At 45.5% G+C, this 18,625-nt stretch overlaps 1 protein-coding gene across 7 annotated transcripts in view; it reads right to left on the bottom strand.

Moving 5' to 3' along the window:
* The window catches only part of WDFY4 (WDFY family member 4), a 297,907-nt gene that overhangs the window by 172,492 nt on the left and 106,790 nt on the right, over positions 1 to 18,625 (bottom strand). For all 7 annotated transcript variants that reach the window (XM_058696988.1, XM_058696987.1, XM_058696986.1 and 4 more), the window contains 7 exons: positions 16,635 to 16,866; positions 15,161 to 15,306; positions 14,012 to 14,123; positions 13,120 to 13,310; positions 8,540 to 8,692; positions 2,359 to 2,432; positions 391 to 552 (listed from right to left, as the gene is read on the bottom strand). In XM_058696988.1, the coding sequence (XP_058552971.1) occupies positions 391 to 552; positions 2,359 to 2,432; positions 8,540 to 8,692; positions 13,120 to 13,310; positions 14,012 to 14,123; positions 15,161 to 15,306; positions 16,635 to 16,866 (1,070 nt within the window). The remainder of the gene's footprint in view (positions 1 to 390; positions 553 to 2,358; positions 2,433 to 8,539; positions 8,693 to 13,119; positions 13,311 to 14,011; positions 14,124 to 15,160; positions 15,307 to 16,634; positions 16,867 to 18,625) is intronic.

Here is an 18,625-nt window from a genome sequence, read left to right as displayed (position 1 = left end):
TAACAGAGAGTGCTGAGGATGGAAAAGGCTACGTACCATGCCAACTGGGACTATCCTTTGGGGAAGTCTGCAAAAAGCAGACACGTTGGGTCAATGGCTGATGAGAAGGACTGTGCTCACAGGAACTTGAATTCTTGGCATAGTAAGTACGTCCAGGCACCAGGGAGCTGTGAGCACATAGCCCTGAGGGGAGTCTTGCAGAACCACCCCTTTTCTCAACTCTCAGCCCTGAACAGAACCTCTGGAAGGTTCCAAGGAAATGGAACCTGCCACTGCACTGAAGGGTAATGTTGCTGGGTCGAGTGTGGTCAGGAGAGAACTGAGGCCTATATACCCTTGTGAAATAGTCCCAAGGCTCTGCCCTTCCCCCTGGGAAGCGTGGCACAGTACCTGAGCAAGTCCTGGATGCTGAAGTGGCCCCTCAGCTGACAGCCTAGGATGGCAATGATGGTGGGGATCTTGGAGAAGGTGAGGCCCGGCTCATTGAAGAGGAAGACGAGCTTGGGTATAAGCTGTGCCTGGTGAGCAACTTCAGCATTCCGGGGTCCTTCCCTGGTGAGCCCAGGAGAAAGGCAGTAAAAGCTTTTACTGGAATGAACCAAATTTGCTGTGTTTCTGCTAAAAAGGTTTCCCAGGCTGGGCTTGCTCCATGGCCCTCTGACTCCAATGCTCTCTTGGCAACTCATCAAAATGCTGTCAGACACCCATTGAATATGTGTCTGCCGAGAGTTGCTCAGGGATGAGCCTCCCATGCCCTTCCACCCCCCCCCCCCGGAAACTGCCTTCAAAGATAACCCCCAGTTATTGACTTTTAAATTCCAAGCCTCAGGGAAAACTAAGGCTGGTCTCAGAAAACTCAGAACAAAGACAGCAGACTCGCGTGCGACCGCGGAGCACTCTCCAACAGCCAGGAGCGAGGGGCCCTTGGCGAGTCTGTCTGGGGTGTGTGCTCTTCCTGCCCGCCCCAAACCACAAAGTGGATGAACACGCCACTGGGAGTCAAAGGGGAAAAAGACAGAATTCAAACATCCGCATCCCCCTTCTTAGGATAATCACAAATTCAATTTCCCGTAAGTTCTACTCAACCAAAGAAAACCGCTCCCAGGATAAATGTCCATCTTTAAGAAAACAACAAGTACAGAAAGAAAGTGGGAAAAGGAAAGAAAAAAAAAGGTGAAGGAGGGTGAATCTGGGTGGATGGCTCCTTCTTGAACTGTCTTTTCAGTACTAACAGGACAAATTCTGCCAACCTCCACATCCCTGATACTGAGGCAGAACCAGCCCAGTTCTGTGTGTGGTTTGTATTCACAGCTCTCACTGTGTTTTGTGCTCTTTCTTATCATGGCACTAAGCAGCCTGTTTTTCTGTATTCCTTCTCCACAGGACTGTCTTATTCCTCTTGAACTTCTAGCCCTGAGGAGCTGCCCAGCAGCCATCTTGCCGTCTGCCCACATGAAGCCAGCACGGAGGAAAGCATGAACAAGACAGGTGACAGGTCTCAGATGAAGTAGTGTGAGTGCCACCCGGCCACATGTGAAGATCTGCCCCGTTCCAATGTATGAGCCAATAAATTCCCCCTTTCTCAACCTTCCTTTTGCCCTCCCTCCTCCCTCCCTTCCTTCCTTAAGTTGGTTTGAGTTGTATTTCTGCTGCTTGCAACCAAAAGAGCCCTGAATGATTTAAAAAGCAACTTGGAGAAGTCATTTAGAGGGAGAGTGGGTTGGGAGGCAAACAGGACACAGAGAAGTGTTTTCCTTTGCTGGCCACATATACTGAGCCCCTGAGAGGGTGCGAGGCCCAAATCCACCAGGGAGACAGACTTGCCCCACATAAGTGAGCCACTGGGAAGGGCACTGCTACGACTGAATGTTCGTGTCCCCCCCAAAATTCATGTGTTAAAACCTAACCATAGGATTTGGAGGTACAGTCTCTGGAGGTAAACACATCCCCTAGTGATGGGATTAGCACCTTTATAAAAGAGATGCCAGAGAGCTCCCTCGCCCCTCCCACCAGGTGACACTATAGCAAGGAGACTGCTGTTAACCAGGAAGGGGGACCCTCCCCAGACACTGAATCTGCCAGTGATGTTGATGTTAGACTTGATGTTAGATGTTAGGCTTCCAGCCTCGAGAACTGTGAGAAATAAGTTTCTGTTGTTTATTCAGCACCCTGTCTATCATATTTTGTCACGGCAGCCCAAACAGACCCAGACAGACATGCTGTCACCTGGAAGTCCAGTGGTCTGGAAATGGGAGAAGGCCGTGGTTGCTGAGCCACTGGCTGTCCTGTCCCCTCAGTCCCCCTTCTTGGCATGAAGCCATTAGTCCTAGCCCCCCGCACTGCCAAAGCCCAGCCTACCTTGGTGATCGAAGGATTTCCACAAAATGGGAAAAGAGGGAGAGCTCCAGGTTGTCTGCAGAATTCATCCAGAGCTGGGGACAACAAACACACAGTGAAACCAAGACGTGTGTGAAGAAGGGATTCCAGGCAGTGTAAGCAGGTACAGAGCTGCTTAGGCAAGCTCCTTAGGCCTGAAATTCACTAACACAATTTAGCTGCTCAAGAATCTGACCCGCTCTCCCGACACCTAGAACTTAGAGGGGGCCTGCCCCGGAGGGAAGCTCAGACGCCATTCTTCTCCTCCCCATCTTTGCTGCTGCCCAGTGCTTCCATGTGAGTCTAGATTTGAACCAAGGACACTCGCCCTCACCTCCGTCTGGCCCTCAGCCCTGCTGCCCGTGTAGCCGTACCCCAAACGCAGTTCATCCTCGCTGGAGCCTACAAGGCAAATACCAGTCTTCCCAAGTTAGAGATGAGAAAACAGAGGCTGAGACAGACCAGTTGAGTGACAGGCCCCACTCACCACTGGCAAGTGGTAGGACTGGAGTTAGAAGCTGAGTCTTGGCTGTCTGGGTTTATGCTCCCGCGACTACGCACCCAACTTGTGCATGCATCAGTTTCTTCACTTCTTTCCTCCATAAATCCTGCAGCACCGCCCACACCTTCCCTTATACAGCTGCTCTGCGAGCTGTGCACAGAGGGGAGATGCACTGTGATTCTGAGAGTGAACTTTATCACTCAGGTCGTTATCATTCACAGTAAACAAAATACAGTGGCTAACCATCTTTCTGGGGCACAGTTGATGGCACGCCTTCATGTCTCATGCCTATTTCCTTTCAGAGAGCTTGACCATTTCTTACTTCTAAATACTGACACTTCCTAAGGCCCAGAATTAAAAAGGTTCCGACATGGGATTGCAAGAGTGCAATCATAGAGCAGCAAAGAAAGCTCACGCTTCTAAATGAGGCCATGTTCTAGAGGCAAGAAGTACCCTGTAAGTCCTAAAAGGATATCATTATCTGCATTTAGTAGCTAAGAAGAGTGAAGACTCAGAGAGACTAAGTAACTTGCCTGGCGCCCCATGGTTTCTAATTGGCAGAGGCTGGCTTCAAAGCCTGGTCTGTCTGACCATGGAGCCCATTCTCTTGTCTCTCCCCTGTGCTCCCCCCAGGCATCTCCTGCAGACAGTGACCCCTAGGGTCAATAATCGACCTCACTTGAATCAAGCAGGTGGCCATGGCTCCATCCTCTTACTTAAGAGTGAAAGCAAAAGAGCCTCAGAGGACCCAAGTTTATGAGGGGGCCCGTGGAGGCAGAGACCACCCCTCTCCAGTCCCCAGGGCCCAGGACCACACATGCCACATAATGGGCACTTAATAAGGACCCATTAAATTTTTTAAAAGAGTGAATGCAAAGTAAATCAAGGAAAAATAAGTGGATGGCTCTTAAGCCAGAAACACTAACAGATTTCCAGCCCCTGTTTCACAGTCACTACCCGGAACACACAGAGGAGGGCAGCTGCCATTTTGGAGAGCTGGTGTGGGCTGATGTGGCCCCGGTAGGGGTGGCGGTAGGCAGGCATGGCACCCCAACGTGCAAGTCTGGAGGAGTCCAAGAGCCTAAACACGTGGAACAGTCACTCGTGAAGGCAGTCACTGAACAAATGCTATGCCAGCATCAGTGCCGGGAGCCGGGAGAACTGAGAAAGTCAAAGACTGAACCTAACAATCTTGTGTGTTCCTGAGCCCTTACCTTTCCCACAGAAGCATATCCCTGTTTCTGTTCCAGAGCACTGACAGTAAGAAGCTGCCATTGGAGGCTGCCTAGCTCTTTAGAAATTACATAATACCAACTACCTGAATTTTGGGAAACATGGATAATTGAACCTTTTGGTTGTTATCCTGTGTCACATAACCCCTGTACTAAGGACAGCAGTGAGATGTCTGGATTAGATTTCTTTGAACATCAGATGGAGACCATGTCAAATTCTGCCCTCTCCCCAACCCCTGGGACCATCTCACTCTCAGAATGAGCTGGCCTGTCCCTTTTTCAAGGAACCCAAAACCTCAACCTCCTGTCCCTCCACTGCTTCTCGACTTCCTGTCTCGCTCCTCCCTCTCAACTAGCTGCCTCAATCATTACGCATGGATCCCACACTTTCTCTTGTAACCCACTCTCTTGTCTCTAAACCTTCCCTGTCCTTTAAGGACTTGTCCCATCAATAGCGACACTCTCACTGGTATTTTTAACCATCCTTTTCCACTGCTTCCTCCTCCTCAGCCTACAACCAGACTCAAGTCCCTTAAGTCTTGAAACTTCCTTCTACTCTCTTCTCCTTTTCTTCTATCTTGACTTCTACGGTGCTCTCCTCACCTCACTTCTGACCCTACAATTTACCTTTCACCAGGCCTGTCAGTGACCCCCAGTTGACCTCCAAGTGACTTCCAAATTTTACACAATCTTACAAATTACAAAATCTACGACTTACACATCCTCACTCTTACTTTACTTGATGTAGGCAGACATTTGTGAAAGACCTCTTCTTTTTGAAATTCCCTCCTCCTAATCTTAAAATGTTATTTCGTTTCTTATTTATTTATTTATTTATTTATTTATTTATTTATTTATTTTAGCTTCTAGTTGTTATGGGTTGCTTGTGTTCTTAACTCCAGCTTTAAAAGCACCAGCTTATCGAAGAGTTTACTCAGGGAAGGGTGGGATGGACCTCATGGTCATTCCAGGAGCAGACAGTGTGGGGGTGGTGGGTTCCTCCACTGGAAATTTCTGGGCGGGGCTGCTAACTGAGATACTTTGGAACCAAGCTGCCAGAGCACAGCCACGGCACTCTAGAAGGTACAGATGTGCAGCCAAGGCATGCTGTCTTGTTGATCAGTATAGTGAGGTCATTTGTGCATATCTCCTTTTCTTTTGTGCACAGGGAGCCTATATTCCATGTCTGGCTGGCTTCCTCTACAACCCTTTCATCCATCTTCAGAAGCAGATCCAGGGCCCAATTCAATTAGCTAATATTTTATTTCGGATTTTTTTAGCTATATTTATGAATAAGATTGGCCTGGACTTTTTCATTTCCCATACTGTCTTTTTTCAGTTCTGCATTCAAGATTAGCTCATAAAATAAGCTGGGAGTGTGCTCCCTTTCCAGTTTCTTGGAAGAGTTTATAAGGTTGGAATGGCCTGTTTGCTGACAGGTAGAACTTCCCTATAGAAACCCTGAGCCTGGACTTGCCTTGTGGATGTTGTTGGCTTGTAAGATTTTAAACGCGTGATTCTGTTATTTGATGGCTATGGGACCATTTGAGTTTTTACCTCTTTTCGAGTGAATTTTGAAAACAAATTTTCTTTGGAGATTGTTCAAATGAGCTAAGTGTTCACATTTATTGGCACAAAGTTGCTAATCCTATTTTTGCTACCTTTCTAATTGCACATTCCTCCCTGGTTATTCTTCCTTTCCTTCCTAATATTACTTTGTTGTGCCTCTCATTTCCCCCCCTCCCCCACCTTGGCCAATCTCAACAAGTTTGTCTGTGATATGAGAACCAGTTATTGGCCTTGCTGACATTTCTATGTTCGTTTCTTTCCTACTTAATTAATGTTCTCATCTCTTTTTTCCCTCCTTCTTCCTCTGAATTTTGTTTTTGTTTGTTTTTGGGGTTTTTTTGTTTTTATTTAGGGTTTTTGTGTTTTTCTTTTTGTTTGGTCATCCTATCTTCTTGATCTAAAGGTTCTGTTCATTACTTTCAAGTGTTCTTTTTTCCAATATATACATTGACGTTTATCATTTTTTCTCCAAATCCAGCTTTCACCAGCCCCGCACAATGCACAGTACTTTTTTATACTGTGTTATACACAGTATCCCTTCCATTCAGCTCTATACCACTTCTAATATGAATGAGGAGCCTCATTAATCCTCCTCCTTATCCCACTGCCTTTGCCAAAATTTAGGTTTCAAAATTTTTCACCTGGATTTCTGTAGCAATCTCACGACCCACTCTCCCTGCCTGGGACTCCTGCCACCAGAGTAATAGGCTTAAAATAAAACTCTGTCGTGTGGTATTTTAGTTAACATCCTTGGATATCAGCAATTTAGCAAAACATATCAATAGTCTGAAAATTGCTCATAAAGCCTAATAATTCAACTTTGATCATTTACTCAAAGGAAATGGTTTTTAAACCAAGGGAACTGTGTGCACAAAAGTGCCATCTACAGTGACATTTATTCATATACGAATAACATAGCAGAATAATCTAAGACTTTGACAATAGGGGGATAGTGAAGAAACCAGGAATTTGCTATAAGACAGATACTATTCTGATTCAGAACAATACTTGCAAAAGTACAAAATAAATGTTTTTAAATGTGAAGTTCACATGTTTAACAAGCATTATTGGTGAGGGTCATTGAAGGAGTAATGATGGAGAGTTGAAAAGTGTTGCTAAAGCATAGGGCTTGCTGGGAGCCTATGAGACTATGAAAGGGGCATGACGTGAGGGAGCGGACCTCGAGTTCTTGACTGGATGGGTCTCACAAATATTCTTTTGGACTTTCAGTGACTGGGTGTGCAGCAATGCAGCACAGGTCTTAGGGGACTTCCTAGCACTAGTGTGCCTCTAATTTTATTCCCTGGCTCCTCGTATGTTCCTCATCTTCCTTTCTCAAGACCTATTTCCTCCCCATTTGCCTGTCCGTGGCCCAGGGCTTATGTCTTTGCCACTGTCTGGTTCTTAGAGTCCCAGACTTTGGGCGGTGAGCTATAGGTGGTGTTGTCCCTGTCTCTCCATCTTGTAATGAGCTGTAATATTTACTCTTAACACAGGATCATTTGGAACAGGAGTTCTGAGGAGGAGAGTGAGGACTGTGCTAGACTTGAATGATGGTGTCTCCTCCAAGGCTGTAGGCTCCAGAGCGTCCTAATATTGTAAAATGTGAACAGCAGACACGCGGGACATCAGTGTCTTTCCCTTTTCACTAAAAGTGTTTTAACCAAAACAAAAAAGGGCGGGGGGGGGGGGGGGAGAGTCCATAATAAATGCTTTTAATGTCCATATTATGTGAGGAAAGGCGGGACTTAAAATAATATCTACACTATGATCGTGACTATGATGTGAAAATACATGTATATTGTGCATAGGAAGTACAAAAAAGCAATGCCTTAAAAGTTGGCAAAGGCCATCTGGGTCTCAGAAACGGGAGCTTCCTCCCCCACCCTACTTCTCTGTAATTTTAAGTATTCTACAATAAGCATATCATTATTTTAGCTTAAAAATATCCATTTTTAAAATACTTCCACAGACTCCAGCATGGATTGGCTAAAGCGCATGTCCTACAGCCTAGCATCTCCAGCCTGTCTTGTCTCCCCCTCCGGCCTCACCTCTCCTTGCAACAAATAGCCCTCCAGGGACCCTCCAAGCCACTTGCTTTCAAATCCCCGTGGTTGTTTCTCATCCCTCCTGTGTGCAAATAGTGCCCACTCCACCTGGAACATTCCCCACTGAATGCACTCTGCCAGACTCAGCCCCAGAGTCCCTGAACGGGAAATCTGAATTGGCTGTGCTCTCACCCCACTCCCCAAATGCCCTGTGCCTGTCTCTCTGTGGCACCTAGCACAGCGTAGTGTCAACTTGGTTATGTCCTGGGCCCAGGTGGCTGGGTGAAGAGGCTGGATCCTGGTTATCACCACATCTCCAGGACATGGCTAATGCCTGACCCCAGTGGGCACTTAGTAAATAGTCTTGTGAATGGAGCAATCCACCCAAAGTTCTGTGCAGTCCTCCTCTGTTAGCCTCAGGCCTACCCTCAGGGTCTCTCAGTCAGCCCTTGCAAGGAACATTTGTCAACAGCAAAGCACCATTCAACGGAACTAGGGGTATATATTTTTTAAACCTACGGTTTTAAGGCCCTTACCCAGATACTATCTGGTTTGACCCCCACACCAGCCTGTGAGGGAGAGATGATGGTCTCCATTTCACACACTAGAAGACTAGAACTCAGAGAAATCAAGAGACTTGCCCAAGGCCGCACAGCCCATGGGTGGTAGGATTTAATTATAAAAAGGGCCTCTGGGCTCCAAACCTTCTCACGACCCTCTTGACTATTGAGGAAGCTGAGCTGCTGAGTTTAGAGGAAGCACCAGACTTTCTTTCCCATCACACACACCCACTCCTTCAGTCTCCAGTTTACCTCAAAATTGCAGAGGATGTGTTGAAAGACACCAACATTGGTGACAAGAGAGGAGCCGAAGCCCAGTTCTGCAGTGCCGGCAATGGAGAGGATGAGCTGAAAACTTCGCTGGTTTAGGAGAGAGGTCTTTTTCCTCAGGAGAAAAGCCATTATCTGAACAAGTGAAAACACAAAGCGGTTTCCTTGTGAGTGCATCACTAGAACTCTTTCTCCGTCCCTGCTTGTTCCCACCAGCACGTGTGGTCAACCCAGGCCGAAAGCCCTCTGCTCTCTGGTGCCACCTCCCTCGTCCCCACGATCCCAGAAGAAAAACACACACCAAATTTGTGGCGGCTTCCCCACCAGTGTCCACTTTCCTGTACTCGTGTGACTTGACCTCTCACTAGGGACCCCCTGCTTCTTCCCGAAAATCTCCTCCCGTGTTCGCAGAATGCTACTCTCTCTTGGTTTCCTCCTACATTTCTGAGTGTTCTTTTTCATTTTCCTTTACTGGATCGTGCATTCATAGCCATCCCACAAACGTTGGCGTGTCACCAGGAAGCCACGCCTCCCCATGAGCTCAGCTGCACCATCACTTCAGGCTGCAGCCACTCGATGGACCTTTCTACTTACTGTGCCAGGCCCAGGGAATCAGCCACATGCAAACTTCCGTACGAGGACAGAGGTGATGGGGTCCCCGTGGCCCATACCCACCTCAGAGACTAATGAGATGGATCTTACCTAGACTCGTGTCTCTGTTGACCTCAGTCACACAAAAGTCAGGCTGCCTAGCCATCTCCTGGCATCTGGGTTCTCATCCACAGCTCAGTTCCTAAGCCTGGATCTGACACTGCCCAGCCCTGTCCTGCCAGACATCATCTCTAAAGAAAGTCTTGCTTGCTGTTCTAAACTGCACATTTGTGTCCTCCCCAAATTCATGTGTTGAAATACTTTCCCACAGTGAAATGTGATCTGGAGGTGGGTCCTACGGGAGGTAATTAGGATTAGAGGGGGTCATGAAGGTGGAGCCTTATGGTGGGATTAGTGCCCTTGTAAGAGTCACAAGAGAGCTTGCCTCCTCTCTCTGGTCTTTCCCATGTGAGGATCAATGAGAAGTTGGCTATCTGCAATCCAGAGGAGGGCCCTCACCCAACCGGACGATGCTGGAACCCTGATCTTGGATTTCCCCAGTCTCCAGAACTGTGAGAAATAACTTTCTGTTGTTTATAAGCCACCCAGTCTGTGATATTCTGTTATAGTAGCCCAGCTGCTAAAGGCAGCTGTGATTAGTGAATACTCAATATCTTTCCAGATTGCTCCAGCCACTTCTTGGATATATCTGAAATCTGATCACTCCCCACTCCCCCACCAAGACATAATTAGGATGGCTGAAGATTGAGAAAAATCACACATGCATGCTGACTGGTTTCGCTTGCAGTCACAGTGTCAAATGCCAAAGTAGCCCTCATTTAGCCTGGTGGCCAACTCTGTTTTTCTAGGAAGCTGGTGTTCTTCATGCCAAAGATGAGAATTTCAACTCTTCTCCTCTTTCCCCAACCTTGTCTGTTGAGAAGACAGAACCCATCAGACATGAACGCTCTCGTCTGCCCACACCAGATCTACATGGGCCTGTGTTGCATCTTTCTGGTCATAAGCAGGGTCTCCATCTGCAGAGCTTCTGGAACCCACCCCTCACCTCCTCAAGAACATGGCTCCATGGGATAGTTCTTCTCTCCTAGCTTCATCCATCTCTTTCTTTTTCTCTTCTGTCACTTCCTCCCACTGACAAAAATGCTATAGTATTTCTCATCTTAAAAAGAACCCTCTCTTGACTCCTAATCCTTCTAGTTTGGACTCCATTTCTCTACTCCTCTTTGTAGGTAAACTTCCAGAAGGCATTAATAGGCACACTCTGGCCCCATGTCCTCACTTCACCCTCTGTCTTCAACCCTCTTCAAATGGCTATTGCTTCTACCTATCCAATCGTCTTGGAAAGGTCACCAGTGACTTCCAGGTGCCAAATCCAACAGGCACATCTCTGTCCTCATTTGCTTTGTTATTTATCAGCATTTAGTATTGTTTGATCCCACCCGCCTTCTTGAAATACTGCCTTCTTTCAGATTCTTCAACAACACTTTCTTCAATTTCTCTCCCCTCTGCTTCTCAATCTCCTTTGTTGGGTTTTGATCATATTTTCAGCCTGTATGTGGCTAGATCCTTATTGCTTCCTCCTCAGCTCTCCTCTCTTCTCTTCCTACTCCTTCTCTTTGGCCATTTCTTGAATGCCCTTGTCTGAAATATCATCATGATGGTATTGATGACTCTCACATTTATACCTGCAGCCCAGCTTGCCCCTCTAAGCTCCAGAGTTATCTGTCCCACGTGACATTTGACCTTTGATGTCGCACAGACATTTCAGATTTAGCATGTCCCATATATCTTCTTTCCTTCCTGTCTGCAGCACTCTGGACACACAGAACTGGCTGCTTTCCAGTGCTATCTGCCCACCCTTCCCACAAAGATCCCAAATCTTTCCAGGCCAGGAATGTAGTCTCATAGCATGCTGGACTCTCTCTCAGTCCCCTGTTCAAATCTCACCCTTCTGGCCCATCTTCCTTTGTGGTTTCAGAGGTCATTCTAAAGCATGAATCCTTCCATTTCCCTGTTCCAAGCCTTCTTATGATTGCTCATCCCTTCCAAGATAAAATCCACGCCCCTTAGAGTAGCAGAGTTCTGGTCATTGTCTGTCTCTCCATCCAGGTTATTGTGCACAGACCCATCATTGTCCTTCCTCCCCTCCACATGGAGGACACTGAACAGGATCCCTTAAGTGTTTTTTTTTTATTTTTTTTTAATGTTTATTTCTGAGACAGAGAGAGACAGAGCATGAGTCGGGGAGGGGCAGAGAGAGAGAGGGAGACACAGAATCTGAAGCAGGCTCCAGGCTCTGAGCCGTCAGCACAGAGCCCAACGCGGGGCTCGAACCCACAAACCGTGAGATCATGACTTGAGCCGAAGTCGGTCGCTCAACCGACTAAGCCACCCAGGAGCCCCAGGATCCCTTAAGTATTCTTAATGTTAGTCTAGAACACTGTCCTTCTTTACCACGCTATGAAAATCCAGCTTATAAAACTTGCCTGGATGCCACCTCATTTGAGAAGAGGATGATACACAAGTCTGGATAGAAATAACATATAGAGAGCTTCAGGCTCTCGTGCTCTTAGGTCCAATCAGAAAACCAGCAAATGAATAAAGTAAAAGTCTAAAAGTAATTAAATTTACTCTTAGGCAGGCCATTTAATTGAAGACCCTTGTTTGCATTCACTGAGTCATTCCATAAAACCTTGTTGAGCAACTGCTGTGTTGCACCCACTTTTAGGGTGGACAAGCAGACCTGTCCTGCTCTCATGGGACATCTCCCTAGGGGGCTCGGGGGACAAAACAGACCACACACATGACAAGTATATAGAGATCCTACCAACTGGCCATGCAGGTTATGAAGAAACAGAAAGCAAGAAAAGGTGTCTGGAAAGAGATGGGATAGGATGGAGATTCTCTTTATAAAGAGTAGTCAGAGAAGGCAAATGATAATAATAACAGTAATCTTGTTGCTTTACTCAAACCTGTCATTTCCCGCCTGCCCTACCGCTGTCCAGCCCTTCTTTCTGATATGCCCCGAAGACATAAATATTTGCAATATTTCTTTTGTAAAACATGAGAAGCGTTTTAAATTTCCCTCTTCTGTCTTCATTTGTAAAGGTACAATAAATCTGTGAATCTGGTGGGTTCTTTACTCATATAAAGTCTTTGGGAATTTTTGTCTCACAATAACATGCTTTTTTGTCCACCTTCTTAGACAGTGCTACAGACTGAATGTTTTTGTCCCCCCCCCAAAAAAAAAGAAAACTTTCATGTGTTGAAACCTAATCCCCAATATGATGGATTAGGAGAGGTGGAGCCCGTGAGAGGTGATTCAGTCATGAGGATAGAACCTTTGTGAATGGGACTGGTGCCCTTTTAAAAGAGACTGCAGACCCGGGCGTCTGGGTGGCTCAGTCAGTTGAGCATCCAGCTTCAGCTTAGGTCGTGATCTCAAGGTTTATGTGTCAAGCCCCACGTCGAGCTTGCTGCTGTCAGTCCAGAGCCTGCTTGAATTAAACACCTAGTCCTTCACTACAATCTCATGATGTAGGAGGTATGATAGTCCATATCATACAAGTAAGGAAACTGAGGCAGAGAGAGTAAGTAAGTAACTCATCCAAGGTTAAATAGCAAGTTTGAGTAAGAGGTAAGATTCAAACCCAGCACCTGGTTCCTCCACCTGGGCTCCTAGCCATTGTGTTAGGTGCAAAGTGGGTGGACCACAAGTGATTCTTGAATTCAGTGAAAGGTACAGGTATACAAATGAACATCCCTATTCTGATCAGAGCCCTTCTCTGCCTGGCCATTGTTTGGCCTTCTGCTGTGGCGACACTAGTCTCAAGACCCTTCCCTCTTGGCTTCCCTTCTCTAGAAGTTGCCATGGAGGAAAGGTCCACTAAGGCCAGTGAAGCTCTTCCCTGCTCCCTGGGAATGACAGCCCACATGGGAGGTTGGATTACCTGGTACCCAGAGATGTGCTGCATCAGACGGTCACACATGGCATTGCTGGTCAGGACAGAGTGCAGGACTTTCACGGCCGCATACATGGTGTGGTCATCCGTCGCTAAGGAAATGAGGCCCAGGAGGATGGCGGGCCCACCAATGAAGTCCAGACTGCTGGCTGCTGGGATGGAGTGGAACACCCTTACACCTGTGTGGGACAAAGAGACATTCCATCAATAGATCGCAGCTTCGGGGTTATGGCAAGTCCCCTGGAAGCCTGCAAGGGCAAGAGCTGCCAGTGTCCCTTCACAGCAGAAGGGCTCGTGCACACGGGACAGGCTGGGAGGAAGGATGGGACGTTTGTCAGTCTTAGCTCACTGAGAGATCCTGCACTAAGTTCTTCCTGGGTCACCAGAAGGCTGAAACAGCCCACGGGATTTCAGATCACTGCCTCTGTCGCAGTCCAGCGTGCTGGATGAGTCACATGCCCTCTGAGCCTCAATCCACTGGTTGCTCTGACAACCTGTGGCTTTTGTCTGCTCTCTAGATCCTATGAGATTGGACCTTCACTAACCCCCTGCTTTGCTCCTGGCAACCAGTAGTAACTGACTGTTGTTTTTACCCAAACAACCACAACCATTACTTCTGTCAAAAGACCCCACTGTGCCCACTAGATAGGTTCCGTTGTGCATAGATGTCAGCCTGGTTAGTAGCTGAGTTCATTAACACCTGCCAGATACAGCAAGGTGAACTGGCTTCTATGTGATGTGGAAGGCCAGCTCTCTGACAGGGCTGACTCTCCAACTCTCACCCTCCCTGGATGGCCACTCAGACTTCTAGGCTGCACGAGCAATGACAGCCACACACCCATCTTCCCAAATAGTAATAAAAGCTCAAGGCCTGACCTACCTAATTGGCCCACAGCCACAGCTCCAACGGTTCGAAGAGAACCTGACAGGTGCCCAGCACAATTTCTTAGCAAGAACACAGGCATGGCATTGTCACGGGATGAAATGTTCATCTAGAGAAATTGGCAACAATTAGTCCCAAGAAACTTTCCTGAAATGGAAGAGGTTTTGTTCATGAGGTCCTGGAGGGGAGGCACCCGAGACCTGGTCCAGAGTTGGCACTCAGTAAGTGAAGGTCGGTGAATAAATAATAAATGAACCAACGTCAGGGAGACTGAAGCCGAACTTCAGGTTCCCGTGTCCTGCCTCCCAGTTGTGCCTTAATCATGCAGGAGTAGCTTTGGCTATGCTGTTGTGCCAACGATATCCCACATGTCACAGTAAAGAGCCCATGAGGGCAAGGTGGGCCCAGGGACATGTGGAGGTGGAACAGTGCCACGAAGGCCGGGCTGCCTCCTTCCCAGTCCACATTGTCCAGTCTCGGCCCGCCCTGGCTTCACTAGTCTCAGAGGGCCAGGCGGATGGGAATCTGGGGTACTGTGTGGGGAAGGCACAGCTGTGTGCTCAACAGACCTAATCCCTGATCTCTCCTTTCAGTAAAGGGAGATGGCCTTCTTTCTGTGAGGGTGGAGAGAATGTCAACAAATCAGCTCAAATTTCTCAGCATTAAGCAAAAGAGCGCTCCGTGCCGGCATTAGGAAATAGTTCATCTAATGGCATCTTCATCTACAAACATGTCGGCTTGCTGTTTTGCAAGTTTGCTGTTTAAAATACACATGGCAACTCACAGAACATTTTGCAGTGTTGGGGGTTGGGGGGCGTGGTCAGTTGCATCCGGAAAAGGGAAGCTCAATCGTGTTTTCAGTGTCACAAAGGTTTTTCAAATTCCACTTGTTCCTGCTCTACAGTGAAGAATAAAGAATGCCGACTTTCTTCTCTGAGCAATTATAAACGAAAGGTTTAGTCTCGGGGGATGCTAATGGGTGGAGAGGCATATGATATTTTAACAAACGAAATGGGAAGCGTGCCTGTGCGTATCTGTCTACACATGTGCCAACACGAGTCAGTGTTCACTTAAGCGCTGAAAACTGAAGCAAACCAGGAGATCAGGATTCCAAAAGGGGGCAACAGGTGAAGGCAGAAGTCGTACCTCCTTGGCAATCAGGCGGCTGTCCACCTCATTGTAAGTGTTTCTGATGTCCGTAACACTGGTGATGGAGGAGCTGGCTATGTGAAGGCCAAAGGAAACCCTTTCCTCTGCAACCAGGGGCATCGCTTCTGTATCAAGGTCCTCTCCTAAAACAACACATCTTTGATCATCTCTACTCTCACTTTACGGAAAAGAAAGTACAACCTCAGGAAAATAAATATCTATGGCTATATGGTGAAGTCATCATTGAGGGACTATTTTATGTTGTTACGTTGTATGTTTGCATGTTGTATGTTTATATCACATGTTGGTCCCTACCTGTGCTTCTCTGACACTTATAGAAAACTGTGGACAAATCTCATAAGATTAACCCTACTATAAAATAGAGGCATTCAAGGTGTGAAATCACCTTGAGCTTGAGACATCTACCAAGGATATGCTATAACCTCACTCCCCAAAACCAAAATGCTAAGTGATAAGAAAGCTGACTTACAAAAAAAAAATGGGGACACCAAAGTGGCTCAGTCGGTTAAGTGTCCAGCTCTTGGTTTTTGGCTCAGGTCATGATCTCACGGTTCATGGGATGGAGCCCTGCATCAGGCTCTGCAGAGCCTGCTTGGGAATCTCTCTTTCCCTTTTCCCTTTCCCCCACTTTCTCTCTCTTTCTCTCTCTCAAAATAAATAAATAAATATTTAAAAAGAAAAGAAAAAGAAATCTGCTGGGCTGAAAGCCCTAAAATTTTTGATGAGCTACATGCCGTGGCGAACATTCCACTTGGAATGAGCACCTTGGTCCCTGGGTCAAGGAGAACCACACATGGTCCTAGAGCTGTGTGGTCTGAGTAACCAGTCAGCAAAATTTTGGCTCTAGACTTGACCTCATCGCATGGCTCTGGCCAGTACCATTTGCCATAGGAAATGGAAGCTTGAAGAAGACATGGGTCCTGGAGACAGAAACACTCAACAGTGTTCAATCACCCTTCACAACGCACAAGGCTTCTGTACATAAATTCATTCATCATTCTTCCCAGATGGGAGCTGACCCCCTTGACTTAACAGAGCACAGAGAGCAGTACTCCCTGCTTGAACAGCCAGCAATCAATAATGAAAATGTGGATGTGTTTGTCTGCCTGTTTAATAATTGAAGACAACAGTATGCTTTAGTTAAAAAGCTTCTTCATTAAAAGGAATGCAACTTATTTATCTCATTCTCTCCTCTCTTTCTTTGCTGATGGTATTGCCTACCTATTCTCCTCCATTATGTGCTTCAGAGTTGAAATCCAAAGGATATTGTCACTTCCTTTTCTGTGACATTTTCTGTTGGGTTGTAAATTTATAATAATTCAATTACAGAGGTCTTCCCTAATGACTGACCTACACTGAGTTTATTTTTTATAAATATGCTATAAATAACTGGATGTCCATTTAATAAAATAATATCAGCAAGATCATTATAAATCAAAACACTTCATACCTTGGGCATGCACAGCTTGGAAGTTACCACAGTATCTTGGGCCAAGTTTGTTAATAACTTCCAGAGTGTCCACTGAGATGGCTTCTTCAAAGAGGTATGTAGGGCCAAGACGCCATATTAATGATGACTTTTGTTTCCAAACTCGAGGGGTAGAGATATATCCATAAACATCCACAAATGAAGATGGATCCATTGAAAGGAAAGGCCCTGGCAAGGCCTGGATGTACAACATCTGTTAAAATTAAAAGGGAGAAAGGGAGAGATTTAACCTCAGAATTAATCAAATAAACACCTATGGAGATAAAATGATATACCTTCTTCTCTCAAAGTAAAAGCTTATTATATCTACAAGCATTAAAATCTCACTCTCAAAGCTGAGAAACAGTGCAGGAAAACAGCTTACAAAATGCTGGTGGGAGTAAAAAACTGACACTGTGATTTTGGAGACAAATTTGATAAGGAATATTAAGAGACACTAAAATGTTTATCTTTTTTGTTCCAGTCATTCCACTAAGAACCCAAATGTCCAGTATTGGCACATTCATTAAGTTTTATGTACTAAAATAATTATAGACATATCCAATTGGAAAGGAAGAAATAAAATTATCTCTATTTGCAGATGACATGTCCATGTGGAAAATTCCAAAGAACCTACAAAAAAAATGCCTAGAACTAGTAAGTGAGTTCAGCAAGGTCACAGGATAGATGATAAACACACAAAAGTCAATCACATTCTACAGGCCAACAATGAACATGAAGAGACTAAAATTAAAAACACTATCATTTACAACTGCGCAAAAGAAAATGAAATATTTAAGAAAACATGTATGGATTCTATATGCTAAAAATTCAAAAAGGATGATGAAAGAAATCAAAGAAGACCTATGTAAATGGAGAGACATACCATGTTTCTGGATAGCAAAACTCAACACAGGGAAGATATCATTTCTCCCCAAAATGATCTATAGATATAATTCAGTTCCCATCAAAATGGCAGAAGGTTTTTTGTTGACACAGACAAGTTAATTCTAAAATTTGTATCTGAAGACACAAGCCCTAGAATAGCTTAAACAAATAGCTTAATTCTTCTTTTTCAAAAATTAACAATGTTTTTGATCATCTTTCTTGAAAGAGAAAAATTAAGTGGGAGACACCACTCTAACCAATATTATTACACAGGCTAGCTTATTACATAGCTATAATAATTAAGATAGTGTGGTATCGGTAGAGTTCTAGTCACATAGATCAGTAGAACAGAATATAGAATCTGGAAATACACCCAGACAAATGTGCCCAACTGATTTTTGATGAAGTTTCAAAAGCAATTTAATGGAAGAAGGATAGCCTCTTCAACCAACGTTGCTGGAATAACTGGGCATCCATAGGCAAAGAAGTGAACTTCAACCTAAACTTTGCAGTCATAAGAGGAAAATTTGATGAATCCTTCATCAAAATAAAAACTTTTGTTCTGCAAACTCCTATGGGAAAGAAGATGGAAGACAAGCTACAGACTAGGAGAAATTCTTTGCAAATCATACATCGAAGGGCTAGTATCTAGAATATATCAAAAACCTCTAAAACCCCAGAGGAAAAAAACAACCCAATTAGAAAATGGACACAGAACATGGGCAGACATCACTTAAGAGGTTACATAAATGGCAAATAAGTGCTTGAGAAGATTTGTAATCTCATTAGCCATGAAAGGAGTGCAAATTAAAAACACAACATCACTATGCACCTATCAGAGTGGCTAATATGAAAACCAGTGACCACTGCAAATACAGAGAAACCAGATTGTTAATCCATTGCTGGTGGGAAATGTAAAATGGTACAGTCACTCTGGGAAAATCGTTTGGTCATTTCTTATAAAAAGTAAACACACAATTACCTATGACCCAGCAACTGAACTCTTAGGCATTTATCCCAGAGAAATATGGACTTAAGTTCACACAAGAACCTGTATACAAATCTTCATAGCAAAGCAAACAAAC

Source organism: Neofelis nebulosa, chromosome 13 (genome assembly GCF_028018385.1).
Source record: "Neofelis nebulosa isolate mNeoNeb1 chromosome 13, mNeoNeb1.pri, whole genome shotgun sequence".
In the NCBI taxonomy this organism is placed as follows: domain Eukaryota; kingdom Metazoa; phylum Chordata; class Mammalia; order Carnivora; family Felidae; genus Neofelis; species Neofelis nebulosa.
The sequence above is the reverse complement of the archived record's forward strand: the minus strand, read 5'-3'. Positions and strand labels throughout refer to the sequence as shown.